Source organism: Setaria viridis, chromosome 5 (genome assembly GCF_005286985.2).
Source record: "Setaria viridis chromosome 5, Setaria_viridis_v4.0, whole genome shotgun sequence".
Classification (NCBI taxonomy): domain Eukaryota; kingdom Viridiplantae; phylum Streptophyta; class Magnoliopsida; order Poales; family Poaceae; genus Setaria; species Setaria viridis.
The window spans coordinates 33,073,707-33,091,658 of NC_048267.2; the positions used below are offsets into that span (position 1 = coordinate 33,073,707).

The 17,952-nt window shown below is 46.9% G+C and overlaps 2 protein-coding genes across 2 annotated transcripts; one reads left to right on the forward strand and one right to left on the reverse strand.

Annotated features, from left to right (window-relative positions):
• Positions 1 to 536: 536 nt before the first annotated feature.
• On the reverse strand, positions 537 to 4,140 carry LOC117857889 (caffeoylshikimate esterase). The gene is made up of 8 exons (XM_034740792.2): positions 3,712 to 4,140; positions 3,133 to 3,162; positions 2,625 to 2,754; positions 2,394 to 2,540; positions 2,172 to 2,302; positions 1,499 to 1,636; positions 1,126 to 1,224; positions 537 to 971 (listed from the first exon to the last, which is right to left on the reverse strand). The coding sequence occupies exons 1-8, from the start codon at positions 3,964 to 3,966 to the stop codon at positions 762 to 764; spliced, it is 1,140 nt and encodes a 379-aa protein (XP_034596683.1). The 5' UTR covers positions 3,967 to 4,140; the 3' UTR covers positions 537 to 761.
• Positions 4,141 to 14,608: 10,468 nt separating this feature from the next.
• LOC117855945 (adenylate isopentenyltransferase) lies at positions 14,609 to 17,453 on the forward strand. Its single transcript, XM_034738346.2, has one exon. It carries the CDS (start codon positions 15,769 to 15,771, stop codon positions 16,867 to 16,869), a length of 1,101 nt encoding a protein of 366 aa, XP_034594237.1. The 5' UTR covers positions 14,609 to 15,768; the 3' UTR covers positions 16,870 to 17,453.
• Positions 17,454 to 17,952: the final 499 nt, after the last annotated feature.

The following is a 17,952-nucleotide window of genomic DNA, read 5'->3' on the forward strand; positions in this document are numbered from 1 at the left end:
AATATATTTTTGGTCAAACTTTCAATTTTACAAAATACCATATACTCCTACAATGCACTTTCATAATATCATAGTTACATTCAATTTTACAAACACAGTACAGTATAAGGCAGTGAAAAACATCAAACGCTTGCAACTTGTAACTCAAGAAAGTGTCTTCTTTGTGATAGCTTTGAGGATAGGCGTACATATGGCTTTAGACTTGCACTTGACAAAATATTTTCATGATAAATAGTAAGCCTGGGAATAACCTTCTGTACCCCAGTAGAATGGATTATCTTCCCTCAAAAATAAGAATGGGTATTATGTTGTGGTCTCTGAAGTGCAGAGAAAACCTAAGCATATCAGCCGGCTTATCAGCCACCGAACAATATTTTTTTCTCACAACAAATCAGCCATTTCAGCTTTTCAGTTTCAGCTTTTCAGCCGGCTTATAAGTCCAGCCGGCTTATCAGTAGAATTCATGCACCAAGTACCAGATAAAAAAAAATATATAATTGGCAGCCTAGGTTAGACCTTGGCATGTGAAACTTGACTGTGGTCAAAAGAAGAAAGACATCAATAAAAAAATTATACAATTCTGTGTTCAAAATTAACAAAAAAAATATATAGTCAGTTAACAGCATCATGATATCAAGCCCCCAACGAACTAAACTCGGAATCTCTACACACAATGCAAAAATTTAAAGCACGAGAGTCCCATGCTGCCCGAAATAACTGAAGATCAACAACAATGGATGTGACCCATAGGCCAAGGGTATTCAACAGTGTGAATCCAGCCAGGAAATGATGTCGTTAATTGCGGTTGAAATCCGGTCGTCTGGCTCTCCCTCTAAGATTGAGTGGTAACTACCTTCATAGAGCTTCAGGGTCTTGTCTTTCGTGCTAGCTTTCTCATACAGAAATTTGCTTACGTGAGGATCTGTTACCATGTCTGCGGCTCCATGAAGAATCAGCAATGGGGAGGAGATCTATAGAAATATCAAATGTGTCAGAAGTGTTTTTCTTTAGGTACTTCTACAATGAGTAGAAATGCAGTGGTTGCATGACTTGCATTGGATCGTGTTTAAACAATATAAAACAAGAAATCCAAATCCGTGAGAAACAAGTGCAAGTGATAGTTACCTTCTCCAACTGTGATTCAATATCCTTTGTAGCCTTCAAAAGTTCAACTGCTGTTCTTAATCTCATTTGGTCGGAATATGAGATGGCATTGTACTCAGCCTGAAAAATGAAAATAGCGAGGTAAATATCTTAAATATTTCAACCAGCAGTGCTGTATCGAACTATTGATTCATTTTCTAGAGGTAACATAAACTATTACTAGAAGGTTGTGACAAACAAGGCAAATTGTACGAGAATGTGGAGTTCCATATTGAACAAGAGAAGAGAGACAAACCACAAATCTCACATGGTAATAGGATACATGCTAGATGATACATTACTTTCAAGCAAACCAAGTTGAATATAAACACAGGAGACTCTGCAAGAAACTTACTACTTTTCTTTTCCTTGGGTCTCTAAATGCCAAATCTCCTATATCTTTCTGCGGAAATAACTTCGCTTCAGGGAGAAGACATGACAATATGTTCAGGGCCTTCAATACTGGTGCGGGTGGTGTTACCTCTTCTGAAATCTTGCCAAAAAGAAGTCAGCCTCAGAAAACAGGTTACTGAACAAGAATGAGAACAGAAAATAAATCAAGTACGTATATCCTTGGGCTTGAAAAACATGCCAACATACTTCAAAGAAAGACCCCAATAGAAGTCGCTAGTTGTTTATGACAGATAAGTAAATAAAACTTAGGTGATTCCTTCATGCATGCTACAGATTAGTTGTGATATATTGCAGCAAAGCTGGACATATGCTACGACTGCAACTAAAATTAAAATTGGCATGGACTTTGCAGTTATTAGTACCCATGCAATAAAATTGTTTGACAAACATGTGAATGGGAAGTCATTTCTTGTTCAGTTGTTTCCCATTCACAGTGCACTATTTCCCCACCTACTGTGAACTACACAGCCAGTCACCCACATCTGTGTGCTAGTAAGTCATGATCAGAGTGCTAGTGGACACTTGAAATTATGCAGCTTATACTAGTACAAACAAAAGAATGCAGTTATGTGATCTCCAGATTTGATTAGTATAGTCAGAAGTTTGAGAAATACCTTGCACATAGGCGCAACAAGAAGCACGCCATCCCATTCTTTTTGTTGCTTCAAGTGTACTTTCAGGGCAACTGCACCTCCCATTGACTGCCCCAAGAGAAAGTGCGGCAGCTCACGCACTTCCTTCATGCCTGAACATTAATAATCACTATATCATGATGCAAATAATACATCATTACATAATATATCTGCTATTGGCTACAGAAGATAAGCCAATAAAACCTCTTATTCGTGCATACTGTTCAATGACATGGTCCACCATTCCATCAAAGCTTGCAATGTAGCCATGCAGACCATATGACAAGCCAAAACCAGGGTAATCCATAGCATACACTGCATATCCAGCAGCAGCAATCCTCTTAGCAACCCCTGGTATTTTCAAGCTTGTTAATAGACATGCAGGCAAAGGAATGTTAAACACAAAGTAAAACATGACAGAACAGGTAATGTCACCTTCAAAAAAGAAAGTGCAGGTATCCCCATATCCATGGCAGAAGAAAAGTGCAGCCTTTGTGGCAGTGCCCTCTCTTGGCAGCCAGCTCTTCCAGAATATTTCAACTCCCTTTGAATTTTTCTCATAATTCTGCAGAAACAAGTAGTATCAATACCCAAAGCAAGGAAAGAAGCCCTTGAACAGTTACTTCAGGATTTAAACTTCCTGCTGATCTGTTAGTATCACTCAAAGGCTAACTGTCTACAAGTAAATTAATTTGGGTTATTAGTTAATGTGGCAATGGCAACATCATGTCACTCCCTATCTCTGTAAAGTTCTGCTTGTTGAATACATCACGAGCTTGTGCAGTGACTCAAAATATCTACCATTTAATGGATGTCATGATCCCAACTTTTCCAGCAGAAATTGTACTTGTGCTACATGTATTGCATATTTGCGAGGGTACTACACAACTACTTGAACCAAATGGAAAGCAAGGTCAATTCAGAAATTCCATCATGTCTCTACCTCTTCCATATGGATTTCCTTGGGAGCCATCTGCAAAATGAAAAGCATGATAGAGGAAGTGAGAAAACGGGCCAACTGATATTGTATGAATCCAGTATTACAAGGCTACCGATCGGAACTAAAAAACTCGTGCAGATGGTTATGTTTTCAATATCATCCGTTAAATTTTATGTTTACTAATTGGTAAAGCGGATTAAGTTAGATGAGGCAATAAGAAGACTTCAATCGAACCCATCTCTCTCAGATGGCACGAGGATACTGCAAATTGCACATTGAAGAACAGGGCTGCCCACACGTACACGTCATCCTTATTGCCTCCATTGCGATACTGCTAATTTTGTTGTGCTTGCAGCGGCACGCAGGAACTAGAGATACGCATATCAACGCATATCAATAGAACAAATCCTACCAGTTGAGGAGTAATTTCTGCTCGCCCACCTGGCCACCTTTAATGAGGTGGCAACTGGCAAGCGTCGAATTCGACCATTTCCCGAGTGCTAATTTTGACAGTTTCAGGCCTCTTGCTACAGCTACAGCGTAGGAAACCCAATCATGCGATGAGCGACGGGGCACACGAACCTTGAAGAGGCAGTGGTCGAGGGTGGGGAGCACGGGCGCGAAGGCGGCCCGCACCCGGCGCCGCGCGGGGGCCCAGTCCAGGCACTGCGCCGCGGCGGCCCTCAGCTCGTCGCTCGCGCCTTCCAGCGCCCGCGCGCGCTGCGCGCCCTTGGCCGTGGCGGCCGCGATCACGGCGGCGCGCCTCCCCAGGCGAGGCGGCGCCACCGCGGCGCCGCGCGGGCCGGACCCCGCGATCCGGTGCGAGATCGCCGCCATGCGAGCCGCGCTGCTCGGCCGGCCTGTTGATCGGTGGTGTGGCAGGCGCACGTGCTGGGGCGCTCTGCTTGAGAGGGAATTTTTCGCGTGGCGTTGCCCGTGGGAGTGGGCAGGTCGTGGGCTCGTGGGTGCTTGTCTTGTCCCGTTGTCCGGGAGTTGGCCGCTCCGCCGCTCGGGAGTGGGGACGCCGGCTCGGAGAGGCCTGTTTGACTTTGACCCCTCCGCCTCCGCGTCGCCGTGCGACTTGTGAGTTGTGAGCAAACTGAGCAAGAACAGCAAGTGCGTCATGTTTGGGCTAGAAAATGGGCCGTGCAGCTGATTGTTTGTTTGGGCTAAAATGGGGATGGGCTAAACTACAGAAAGCCCATCATCGTGGTGTCTGGCTGTCTGCTCAATCTCCCTGTGGGCTATCGGACAAGGATTTCGCTCGTCCATTCGACTTACCGTTCTCTGCACGCCAATCCTATTCGGCCTTCCGGAAGCCAGTATCTTATATGGCTTCCGGTGCTTTAAGTGCACATCAGATGGACCGTCCGATCTCCTCTCCTCCCTCGTGCACCCTAGCTTCTGCGTGTCCTCACGCGCCGACGCCGTTCCTCCGATGCTCGAGGTCGAAGGGGTGGGCAGTGGTGGTCGAGGTCGAGGGACCTTAGGGTTAGGGTTTTGGAGTGCCGAGGGCTCCAATGCCCACCGGCCTTAGAAGAGTAGGTTGGCAGTGGGGGAGGGGGAGGGGAGATGGAGGAGGTGTTGGGTTGGCTGACGGCGGAGGCAAGGCGGCGCGGGAGCACTGCCGCCCGGGCGGCTGGCCATCCAGTGGGCAGTGGCCGGTGGCGGGGTGAGGAGAAGCGTTGGATTAGGTGGAGGTGGCGGCGGGGAGGGGAAGCCTAGGGAAGAAGAAGGTGGCTATTCGGTGGAAGGGGCCGGCGGTGAGGGAAGCGCCACCGAGTGGGTTGGAGAAGGGGCGGGCGGTGGAGTCTGGGCAAGAAAAGGAAGCGGTAGGGAAGATGGAGGCGGTTGTGGGCTTAATGGGTCTCTAAGGGTGTGTTTGGATGGAGGGACGGGACGGGACAGAGTCATCCCTTTTTTGATGTGTTTGGTTGGTAGTCGCAGGGGATGGAACGATCTGGGCGGTGTAGTCTGGGAAAGAAGAGGAAGCGGTGGGGAAGATAGAGACGGTTGTGGGTTTAATGTGTCTCTAAACCATTCTCCCTATATACCATACGAAAGCTAGATAGGATCCCTCTTTTCTACAGGTGTGCTGTTATCATGTGTACTAGCTCGTTCAAAACCCAATATATTTAAGAACAGGGGAAATCCAGTTTTAATAAGTGTGTTCGCTGTAGTCCGAAAAATAAAACCTCGTTAGTATGCGCAACTTGTTGACAGGTGCCGCTGAAGGCACAATACAAACCCTCTGATGAAATATGCAGCGTTTGTCTGTGTTTGCTGTGCTGCTAGCTTGAGTAGCGCGGCTCAACGTGCCCGCACATCCTCACCTGATCCGTTCGTTTTCTAGCGGCGGGTGTTGCTAAACAATTGGCCATTTGGCAACGATTGATGCGAATGTTCGCTTTTGTTCTTAATCGATCTCCTCTCAATCAACTCGACAAAACGGACATGAGATCGGCGGCCGTCTAACAGGCAGCGGCAGGTGAAAAGGAGCGAATCTAACCGGGGACTAATCAACGTTGCTTAATCAGTTTATATATGGTTGAGAAACCCATATAATTTATCAACCGTTTGTACGGGATGTTTGGATCCGGATTAAAATTCACGTCACATCGAATATTTGGAGGTTAATTAGGAGCACTAAATATGAGCTAATTATAAAACTAATTACACAGATGGAGGCTAATTCCCGAGACGAATCTATTGAGCCTAATTAATCCATCATTAGTACATATTTACTATAGCACCACATTGTCAAATCATGGACTAATTAGGTTTAATAGATTCGTCTCGCAAATTAGCCTCCATCTGTGCAATTGATTTTATAATTAGTCTATGTTTAATACTCCTAATTGGTATCTAAATATTCGATGTGACAAAAATTTTAGGAGCTCCCAAACAACCAAACTTAGCCGTATACTTGCTACATAGACTAAGCTGGCACGATCGATGAGGTGTTGAGCTTGCAGACCGGAAAGTGGGGGCCCGGCTGGGAGCGACCGATAACAGCTACGAAAAAAAGACACGCTCGCTAGCTGGTGGTGGCGCTTACAACTACGTACGGAGTAATTGACATCGTCTCTAGTGATCATCTCTCCAAGACTCCAACCGGCCACCCTCGTACTACGTACTATGTTCACGCAACCACGCCGCGTCGTATGATGCTCAGCTCAGCTCATATAGCTAGGCTGATCGAGCTGACAGATTAAAAAGCCAGCGTGTCCCTGTCCGCACTTCCCAGCGTCACCTTCGCGAGCCGGGAAACCGGCCAACGCATCGCCAGATGACGACGGCGAGCTCGGCGCTGCTGAATTTGTTGTGCTGTACGAGCTGATCAAGCTCTCCAACGATCGGCGCCTGTCAGCATATACTATTTCCAAATTGTAAGTCATTATTTTATATTTGATCAAAATTATAGAGATGATGAAAAAGATTTATGGCACCAAATAGATATACTATAAAAATATATTTAATAAAGAAACTAATGGTACTTATTTGATTAGTACTTTATTATATATATTTGGTCAAACTTGATATGTTCTGACTCTCCAGAAAAGTTAGAATGACCTATAATTTGGAACGGAAGGAGTACAAGTCTTTGTTAATTTATGTTTCTTGATGTGACCAACTGCTATGTGAGAGCAAAGCTAGCACTACAGGATCTGAAAAATGCATGCTAATTAGTTTATGGTGCTCTGATGTGACCATCTGCTATGTGAGAGTAGTATTTTAGATACTATCACCAGTCAATAATGTATAACGTTCCAGACAAAGAAAATAAGCTAAGAAAATAGATTGTTTTCATGGTCTGAAGCGTCGTCCTGTGACTGAATGAAGGTAATAATTAACTCAAGAGGAAAAGTTTTTTTTTAAAGAAAACTACGGCAGCCACGTCATCCCGGAACTTTTATTTCCAAAGCAATTTCCAGTGCGGAAATTAACTGCATGAAAAACATCGACTGTGGCTCGACGGATCACAATTTTAAGCGGTGCCCGGGACCAAAATGATGAGATAGGAGTACACACATATGATAAGATTGGCTAAATAGCGATTCCTTTAAAGGGTACAGAATAAGAATAGATTAATAAAAAGGACCTCATGTCACCTAGCTAGGGAATTCTTATGCCCTTCTGTGTTCCACGTTATTTTCCCTTTTTATTGGGAGTTTTAGTTATTATATCACTCGGAATGTTTCTTTTGTCTTTTCCTTGTAATTCATGCATTTCTCGTGCCTTCTTCGCGCATGGTAAATTAATTTCTCAGAATATGTAAATTAAATGGTCGGCCATGATATATATTTGAACTCACCCAAGACAAATCTTGAAAGAAACTGGGGACTTACCATATTTCAATTAGAGATTAGGAAGTAGACTATATGTTGGTCCATTTTGTAATTTAAACGTTCATTGAATTGTTAAATTAATTCCAAGTCCTTGAATTGCTGATCTGATAGTTTGGTTTCTTTTTCTATATATACAAGTGCATATGGCAACCGTCAAGTGCTTCTAGACTTCTAGCTAGCTACGCAATAACGATATGAGCTCATCTCCTAAACAACTAGTAGCAAATACATCACTGATCACAAAATGACAAGACTACACTAGGTGATATCATCTAATGCGTTCTCTTGTTAGAAGGGATGCGGAACTCGGCATATACGATCAGCTTCATCAGTTCAGTTCTCCGATCGATCCCTCACTCGCTTCAATTGTTAATTTGAAGTAAGATTGATGATAGACAAAATTATAGAGAAAAATAAATTAAAAAAGAGCCAAGCAAACCAGGACAGCAGATCTGGATGCTATCAGCCACAAAGGAAAATATATGTAGAGGGTGATTGATCCGATCACTAGAGTGAAAATATATAGTTACTTCAGTACATGCTCATCATCTTAATTAAAGTATCTGAAGACACATAGTATACCTTACTGAAGCCGTCACAGCTCTATCATTCTGTCTCGCTGAAAGCTACTAGTAGCAATTGACTCAACCATGCATGCATGACCTTAAATAGTAATTTTCCAAATTACTTTACTTATTTATTTGATTTATCCATCGTCATCGTCGAAACATGTTAATTGAATTGATTAGCATGCTTGTGCTTGTGGTAGTCGTCATCCTAACAAATTATCACCCTTGATGCATGCCCATAGTAGAATAGTACTTGCGTTGGTATTTGATCATCATGGCATATTTAATTTGGTGAAACACTCAGCCAGCAATTAAGACGGGTCACCATCACCGTGATGGCCAGCTTTTCGTGCTGGAGGGTTTTAGCCTTTTAGGCATTTCCTGATGGACTATAGTTGTAATTTGTAAATTTGTTTTTTTGTGGTGCATCAACACGTTAAAAACTTCACCTAGACATATTTCATTTCTTGGTACCAAACATATGTCAATGAAGAAGTGATCAGGGCTTCCATTGTATTAGAGGATGATACAGCTATATGCATTGGGGAAAAAAAAATTGCATGCCTGTCAAGAAAAAGTAAAAATTTTGAACTATCTGTCCATTGCTCGCTCTAAGAGCTCACACAAAGTTGGTAGAAGTGGAGGCGGAATTGATGTGGCTCCTAGTATTTATTCGTTCATCTGTTATATATATGCTAAAAAAGTGCGTGCTTGTAAGGTCGCACATCAAACTGACATGTACCGGCGCATCATCTGGATGGAGGGATGAACGATGAGGGCTAATGTGGTGGCATATGATTCCAGAGAGCGACGCACAATGTCCGGATGGTACGTATTCCGCGGACACACCACAAAACACTGCGGAGAGGGATCGGAATTCAGATTAAAGGCCTCACACTCACAGTGCAATGTCGAGGGAATCACTCGGCGAAAGAAAGGTGAAAGCTTGCAGCATGATTGGCAATCAGATAATCTGTCCAATTAAACTAGCCTTTGAATCCCAACGTACTCCAACAGCTTGCATGCATTTGCAAGTACTTGTGGTACGGACCGGACCATTTCAATTTGTGGACAAAGAAATCCCTGGGAGAAACAAAGCCAAATGGTTATGATCGCATCTTTGCGCTCAGTCTTGCAAATCATTGCTCATCTCATTTACGTCTCCTAGTGACTAACAGAGATAAAATCTAGACAAGTTTTTTTCCCCCTTTGTATCCTTGAGACCCGGCCTTTAAAAAGGTAAAGTTTGTGTACTGTGCACCTTTAAATCTTTTCTGTGTTACAGAGAGAAAAAACCCACCTTTACGCGTGTGGCTTGGCAAGGCATATATCTTCGGAGGCTAATACGACAAGAGAAGTAGTGTCACTTTTAAGTTTTTGCAAGAGCATTTGCGCATCTCCTAAATACAAATCTCCTACGAGATGAAACAAGTTGACACAGACTATTTTGATATGGACATGGACCAAACATATCCGCAAAAAAAATGGACCAAACAATGTCATAAATGCATATATGCTATATACTATTTTTTGGACAGAAAGGAAAACCAATAACCCATGCAAGCATATCATGCAGTATAAGTTTCATGAATATATCCATCGATCCAGATAACAAACAAGAATAAACGTGAACTTAATAGTCAACCTCAAAATAAAAGGGTCCTTTTTCCAAACTTGAAGTGTAACAGGCTGTGTTCTTCTCTCTAATCTTTCATCTGATAAAAAATTTCCAGGATTTTGAACAGCGAAAAGATGTGCACCTTTTTTTCCCAACAGATTGTGGATGCTCACTACGTGAGTGTGGCAACCACACGTAACTCACTACCAACATAGGTAATAACAAGCCTAAGGCGCGTTGATAAGAGATTCTGTCGTAGTGGTCGGGTACTTGATACACCAATGCATGGTAGCGAAAAAGAGATGGTACTTTTCGTGCAAATGGGGTTCCATTATGCCCTGATGGATCAACTTTTGGTAGCAAAAGGTCGCCTCAACCAATCCTAGAACTCTGGCTTCCAAACCTCCCAAGCTAGCTACACCTAGTATAGTTGCAGTCATAACCATATTCCTAATTCTTCCCCATCAAATCGCATTTTTATCATGGAGGGGAAGGATAGAGCTCTTTATGCCTGTCTCTTCTCATTCTGAATCTTAATATGCCCGATGGATCTATGCTTTCTTTGTTTCATATTACTAAATTATTCTGGTTGTGTACTTCATTTTACTCCTCTATTTCTTTTTTTTTCTATTTGATATGCATTTCCTAAAAAAAATTTCGCCCATAACACTCATTTGCAACTTTATTTTTTACTGATTAACTAATAGGTGATGTCTTTTTATGTGTTTGTATGTAAACCAAAAGAACTAGAATGAGCGGCGGCCCAGAGACGACCAACCGCCTATATCCCAACTTCATCTCCTTGACTTCATATTTCTTTACCTGATCTCCAATCCCCCATGTGTGGTCAACTGCACTTTGACCATTTGTTCATTTTCAATTATTCTCCAAATAGCAAGATATGCCATGTGAGTTGACAAAAGGTAGAGTACGAAATTCCGGGCCATAGATGCATGCACGGCTAGGTATCCTCATTCTCCTCCACTTGCAATATGTCTCTAGAAAAGGTTTCCTGAAATGCATTCAGGTTCTCCGCATATGACCCTCCTTTTTCTGCAAGTGCATGAAGTAGTATTTGTTATATTTGGTCCCCATTTTATTTTCTCCCGGGCTCCTTGCACATGTTGATTTTATATATGTTCGTGTTATATATATAACATCCATATTAAATGTTTCACATAAAAGTATTAATTCATTATAACATCGAAGAAGAATAATATTTTAACTCTAAAACAGGAAATAAGAATAAATCGAGGAATCATTCAAGAAAATCGGTATACTTTGTCTTTTCGCAAAAAAAAGAGAGGTTTGCTTCAATTGGCCTTTTTTATAAAATAAAATACTGTTTGCAATAGTTGCAATGAGTTTCTTTTGAAGTCAAAGAAGTACATGTTCACTTTACGAAGTAATGATTAATTTTAATTAAATATAGTCATAGAGTTGAACAAAGAAAATAAAAGGCAAAGATAGAGCATTTTGCTACTCATGGTAAGGCGGAGGATCCCTTAATTATTTTCTTAATGGAGGACTACACTCATATATAATGATTGCTTATGAAGACTTATGTTTAATTTTAAACATGACGGTCAAATACCATACTAAATATTTTAAACAAATTCAGCTGATGCTTAATGCATATTTTCTTCAGTTGCTTCTCAGCTGAGGTTAGTGTGGACTCGGTAGATTATTTTGCTCGTTTCCTGTGTAGCAGGTTGATAAACTAAATGGATTTCTTTGATTTGCTCCATGGTCCTCTTGAAAAAAGCATTTGCTTAGAAAGCAGGCTGGGTCTATGACAGACCCGATTCTCGAAGAAATCTAGCTAGTATATCATGGATTCATGGTACGTTTGGAGTCAGGACCGGTGCATATGCAATGAGAAACCAATGTACCTAGGGTTACTGCAGATTGAATATGGAGAAAAATAAAGGTCGAGCAAATCTATGGTTAGATATCAATATTCGGCTAGGCCATAATAATGCCGAGAACCCTGCAACTGAACAAGAACACAGCAGTCTTGGATGGCAAGCAATGCATGCTAGACCCCCCAGACAATGAACCTCAATATGTGGGAATCAACGTGTGTGCAACTTTACCCGCAAAAAAACGTGTGTGCAACTTGCATGCAAGATGGACCTGAAATAATAAGAAGGACTTGCATGCAAGATGGAGAAATGTCCACTATATCCCCTACATGCTACTCCAATTTAGGCCCCTTTTCTAGTCGAAAAAAAAGGCCCTTTTTATTGAGTCTGTACAGTCCCATGGTAATAATATGAAAGGAAATTCTGAGGCAAGTTTGCTTGAATATAATAACACTTCAACATGACTGTACTTAAAGGATATATATATATATATATATATATATATATATATAAATAGAGACATCGCTATAAAGACGGACGTCCTAAAGCAAACAGCTTATTAGTTTTGTATGGACGGACGATCCACCCGAAGTTAATACTACAGTCACAGAGAACCCATCACTAAAAGATAAGTGTTGTCTATAGGAAATTGTAAGCTATGCGATCTACCCTCTATTCCTCCACCCTATCCGTGATACCGCTCACAATGTATAATGAGGCTACAGGGTCTCCACTTCCAGATGTAACAAATATTCCATCTGTGTTCCGGAGAAATCCGTGTGACTCCTAAACCATGTCACCAACCACGATCGCAGGTCAGTTTAATGAGTCTAAAATATATTAGTCCCTAGCACACATATGTGAGTCATGTGCCATGATCAGTTGTATATATGAGATCAATTCCAATCTGATCGTGTGGGCTAACAGCCTGCAGAGCCGATCTTGCAAAACAAACCAAGCTCTTTCGTCACGCTGTACCCGGGTCATACATGTACGTACATAATAAACATTCCAGTAGAGTCAATCTCAACTTGTTCCTTTACTGTATTCCAGCACAAACGTCCTCGGCAGCTCGAGTACAACTTGAGGAGTTAGATTCCGCATCAATAATTTCCTTGTCACTCGCATCAATAAATAATTCCACATTGAGGTGTAATGACCATAATATATGATATGAAAAAAAACCAACACTGTCCTCCCAAAAGTCCAGAGACCTTTTACACAGTACAGTATCAGACCAGAGACCTTTCCGTCGCCCATTTTCCCTAGCGCTGAGAATGGCAAAACTGCTGCCGTCGAGCTTGTGCAGAAACCACTAGGCAGTGGCCAGTGGCATCGCGGGGCTGAGCAAGTCCGTCCCATAAATGAATATTGAGCTGAGTAGGAGTAATACTAGTGGCACCTGACCGGACCATCCTAACGACGCAGAAGCCACGAGAAAAATGAGGAGAGCATCCTCAGCTCAGCGCGCCAGTGATCAGGCAGCAGCTAGCCTGCTGGCCTGCTGCCGCCCGCCCCTGCCTGTGGTAGGCGGCAGCCAGAACAAGAGCGCTGCGTCTGCGCGCCCTTGCCCCCAGACCCCAGACCCCAGCAAACAGCGACGACGGCGGCACGGAAACACGGGCACGTACGGGAGACCTGCAGGTTGCAGCACATTGGATTGGAGAGCAGGAGGCTCGTTTTCATTTGACAGGAGAATCCGTTCTCTCGTACGTGCCCTACCGAAACCGAAACCGAAACGCGTTGCAAGCTGGGCGGCTACCCCGCGAATGCAGGACCCTGGGCTGTTTGCATGGGGCAAGCTTCTCCCAAGTTCATGCTCACAGATCGCGTTACGAACACACGTCCCTTTCGTTGCACTGAGGAGATTATCTCGTGCACAGAAACAAAAAGACGGTGGGCATGATGGCAAGAGGACACAGAGGGATGGGGGAGCAAACGAACGGTGGTATGCTCAGCAGACACGGAAAGGAACGTCGTTGCCGAAAGGCAGGGGGCTTGAGACCAGGTCGTGCAGCCGCAGGCCGAAGCACACTGCCGAGCGTACATCAGGTGTTCGGCCATGATCCTCATCACCTATATATACTTTTGCGGGGGTGTTTTTTTTCTTTGTTTCAAACACATTGCCGTGTCTCTCTGGCAAACCGTGCCAAAGTAAATGTCCGCACTGCGTTAAAAAAAACATGTCGGAGTGTAGCCAACAGTTTATTGGTCATATCTTAGGTAGTAAGGCTTAATTAAGATATAAATCTATCTTCTTGTTCTTACCGTAGGACAGTGGAAAATATTTTCCTTTTGTTTTAGGAAATTCGGGAGCATTTCATTTCAATAGAGGACATTTTTCATACGTCAAACAAGCCCATGACTCAATGTAAAAGAAATTATTAGATTAAATCTATTTGCATCAAGAAAACCAATCAAAAATGGTGAGCGGAATAAGTGATCAAAAAACTTTCTCCCTTGTTTGCCCTATTTGTTTGCCCTATCTGTAGGAGGAGAATATATGGGGGAAAATGTAACCCATTGTGTTGTCTCCAATTGATCTCAAATTTAGGCTCCCCTCATGTTTATATAGGTATTATTACGTAATAAGGCTTGTCAGGTTTACGCACACTTCAATTGGTGACATTGTTGTCTCCGAACATCCAATGTAATTAGTTTATGCAATTAGTTTTATAATTAATTTATATTTAATTCTTCTAATTAGTACATAAACATTCAATTGACTCGAATCAAAAATTAATGTATAGATCCAAACACAGCTGGTTGCTACCAATAAGAGCCAGGGTCGCGTACGGTCACGGACCGTTCTGTGCCGCCCCCAGCGTGGCAAGTGGCAACTGTGTGCACGTAAAGCCCTGCAGGCTGCAGGTCGGCGCAGGTTTTTACTGCTGGATCGGGTAGGCTGGAGCAGGCACTGACATTGACGGACCCAGATTGGTCGTATCGTACCAAACAGAAGGGGAAATAACCACGGGGCCCGGGCCCGTTTTCTTCCAAGCAGGCAAGTACGGCATGTCGGCATGGACGCCGCCGCTGAGCAGTCGAGGAAATGCTCGCAATGACATCCAAGGAAATGCTGCTGCTGCTGGAGGTCCTGCCGTGTCGCTCGCTCGTAATGACACCCGCTCAGGCTCCGGCACGGGCAGGCAGCAGGCTCAGACCTGTACTGTGTGCACAACTGCCCATCGTATGTATGCCTGTGGGGGTGGGGAACGGGTGGGGGCGCGCACTGGACCCCGGCGGCGCCGGTGCGAGCTAGCGATCGAGACGCGTGCGGGGGCACCGCGCGCTCCCCCACCGGCCACCGGCCGGCGGCCGGGCCGCGGGCGCTCTGTTCCGCGAGGCACGCGGACCTTATTCTAAGCTTACACCGTTGCGCGAGCCGAGGCCCTTTGCTGCCCGTGCCACTGCCCGCCCGGCGCTCGCATTCTTATTCCCTGCCGCGATCAGCTCTCGGGGGCGCGCAGGAACAGGGCAAGGAAGGAATGGAAGGAGGAGCACTGGAGCAGAGCCGGGCGGGCGGATGGACGCGCGCATCCCGATAGACCCCGTCGCATCGTCGCATGGTTGCCATCAGGCATCAGCTTCAGACGATGGCTTATGCGTTAATCCGAAGGCACCTGCCTGCGGTGCCGGTGACAACAGTCTCAATCTCTCTGTGCCTCCCAGAAGCATCTGCGCCGGGGAGTACATATATATCGCCTCCGCCTGCGCCATCGACCAAGCATGCATCGCCCTGGCTCGCCTTGCCCCCCGCCCCTGCGAATTGCCAATGATAGTGTTCGACAGCCCGCGTCCATAGCGCCAGAGGCCAGGAGAGGCGAGACGAGGGACAGACAGCGCCGGAACAGGCGCCCGGCACAAGGCAAAAACAGGCAGGCGCAGAAGAAAGACCAGGCGTGCAAGGCTGCAGGCTGCAGCAGGCCCGGCTCCTAAGCAAGCAGCTCGCGCGTGAATTGAATGCCGTGGCATTCACTCAGATCAGCCTCGGCCTCACCCCGCAACAAACCACTGCTGTGCCCAGTACTCTACTGCTAACTGCGGCAGCTTCCTCTACGACGACTACTACTAATAAACGACGAACACTTGTTGGTTATAGCGAGCCTAGCCTAGCCACCAAGTCTAAGTGAGCCCCGCCTCCCCGCTTCGCCTCGCGCCGCGTATATAACGCGACTCACTAGCGAGTGCTGCCGCGCGGGATTCGGGCTCGGGCGCTCGGCGTCGGCGGCGGCTATATGAGCGGGGGCCTCGTCGCCAGGATCGGCACCGTCGTCCGCTCACCCATGGCGGCCGCGGCGGTCGCTGGCGACGGGCCACGGAAGCGCCCGCGGCGGCCCAGCAGCAGCGTCAGAATGGAGGACAGGGGAAGGGGAGGCGACGGCGGGTGCTGCTGCTCCAGCAGCGGCAAGGCGGCGCTGGAGCCCGCCACGACGAGGCTGGTGGTGATCGTCGGCGCCACGGGCACGGGCAAGACCAAGCTGTCCATCGACGCGGCTGTGGCCCTGGGCGGCGAGGTCGTGAACGCCGACAAGATACAGCTCTACGCGGGCCTCGACGTCACCACCAACAAGGTGCCCCTCGCCGACCGCCGCGGCGTCCCGCACCACCTCCTGGGCGCGGTCCGCGCCGACGCGGGCGAGCTGCCGGCGACGTCGTACCGCGCGCTCGCGGCGGAGGCCGCGGCGTCCGTCGCGGCGCGCGGGCGTGTGCCCGTGGTGGCGGGCGGGTCCAACTCCCTCATCCACGCGCTCCTCGCCGACCGCCCCGACGCGGCGCCCAGTGACCCGTTCGCGGCCGCCGACTGGTACCGGCCGGCGCTGCGGTTCCCGTGCTGCCTCCTCTGGGTGGACGTGGACGGCCCCGTGCTTGACGACTACCTGGACCGGCGCGTGGACGACATGGTGCGCGAGGGCATGGTGGAGGAGCTCCGGGAGTACTTCGCGTCGACGTCCCCCGCGGAGCGCGCCGCCCACGCGCCCGGGCTGGGCAAGGCCATCGGCGTGCCGGAGCTGGGCGACCACTTCGCGGGCCGCAAGAGCCTCGCCGCCGCGATCGACGAGATCAAGGCCAACACGCGGGTGCTGGCGGCGGCGCAGGCGCGCAAGATCCGGCGCATGGCCGGAGCCTGGGGCTGGCCCGTTCGGCGCCTGGACGCGACGCCCACGGTCCTCGCGCGCCTGGCCGGCGCTGACCGCGCCGCCGAGGTCGCCGCGTGGGAGCGCGACGTGCGCGGGCCCGGGTTCGCCGCCATGCGCCAGTTCCTCGACAGCCACCGCCACCAGGAGCAGCAGAGATGGCCGCTGGCGCGGAGGCAATGCCGTGGCATGGTGGGGTGACTCGGCCGGGACGCGTCAAAAGGCCGGGAGCCGAGCGTCCTCTCCTCCGGGTTCAAAAATTTTGTGATAGGCCAGGCCGCCGAATTTTGGAGAGGCCCGGCGGCCACCGGGCACCGGTCGGTGGGGCCGTAGCGTCTGGTGGCGCCGCGCCGCACAGCGAGAGCATCATCAGAAACAGAAGCGAGACGAGAAGACCACCGGAAGCAACTGCCCTGCCCTGGCCAGCAGCTCAGTTTTTGCCGGGCCTGTGAATTCTCTGAGGCATAGCAATCTCTCTCTTCCTTTTCCGGTTCCATCCCTTTTTTTTGTCTAGTAGCGAGACAGCAGCACTTGTACACAGCAGCAGCGTAATCTAGTCGGTTTCAAATTTTGGAATACGTTTTTTCCTTCCAGCTTGTGCGTGCGGGGCTGATTAGGCGGCAAACCCATGCTTAATGCGTGATTAGGGGGGAGGGGCTTGTGCTGGACGCGTGAGCTGGTGTTGTGGTTGCGCTGTGCCAGCTTGGAAGTCAGTTGGCCAGACTCCAGACGTGTGTTTGTGCGCGCGCCCTCCTCGCTAAACAAAGAAGAAACAAACGGCTTCATCTCTTTTGCTCTGCTAGTTCCCTCTCGCCGATTCGTGCGGCTCCACCACTATCATACGATACGGGCCGATCGAGCTGATAGATCACAAAAAAGATTTGATGGAAAAACGATAGATCACAGAGTTGCGTTTGCAACAGTCAAATGTGGCAATACATGCGGCGTTGCTGGCGTTTTTGGCTGCCGGCCGGCCAGAAGTTGTTGTTGCGAGCAGTATTTCTGTTTGTGCCTCCCACTTGCGCGAAAACCTTGTCCTGCCTGCTTCGCTATGCATCGCTGCCACCAATCCGATCGTCCTCCAAAATATTCTTCTCCCGTAGCCTCACCTGGGTTGTTATTGTTACTCACGTATTAATCCTTTGTAGCTTCGTCAGAGCAGGCAGCAATCGTAAGCTGTGGAAACTACTCCCTCCATATCAATTTAGATGTCATTTCCGACCAGTTTAATAAAACTAAGAAAACGGTGATTTTATCCTTTTGGCCTTCTATCTGTTCACGCCA

Bases quoted from the DNA above. Each gene is read 5' to 3' on its own strand.
- LOC117857889 (XM_034740792.2), bottom strand. From the start codon at position 3,966: ATGGCGGCGATCTCGCACCGGATCGCGGGGTCCGGCCCGCGCGGCGCC. The intron at 2,755-3,132 runs GTAGAGACATGA...TTGTTTCTGCAG, and splicing joins AGGAAATCCATATGGAAGAG to AATTATGAGAAAAATTCAAA. The intron at 1,225-1,498 runs GTAAGTTTCTTG...TTCATTTTTCAG, and splicing joins ACCCAAGGAAAAGAAAAGTA to GCTGAGTACAATGCCATCTC.
- LOC117855945 (XM_034738346.2), top strand. From the start codon at position 15,769: ATGAGCGGGGGCCTCGTCGCCAGGATCGGCACCGTCGTCCGCTCACCC.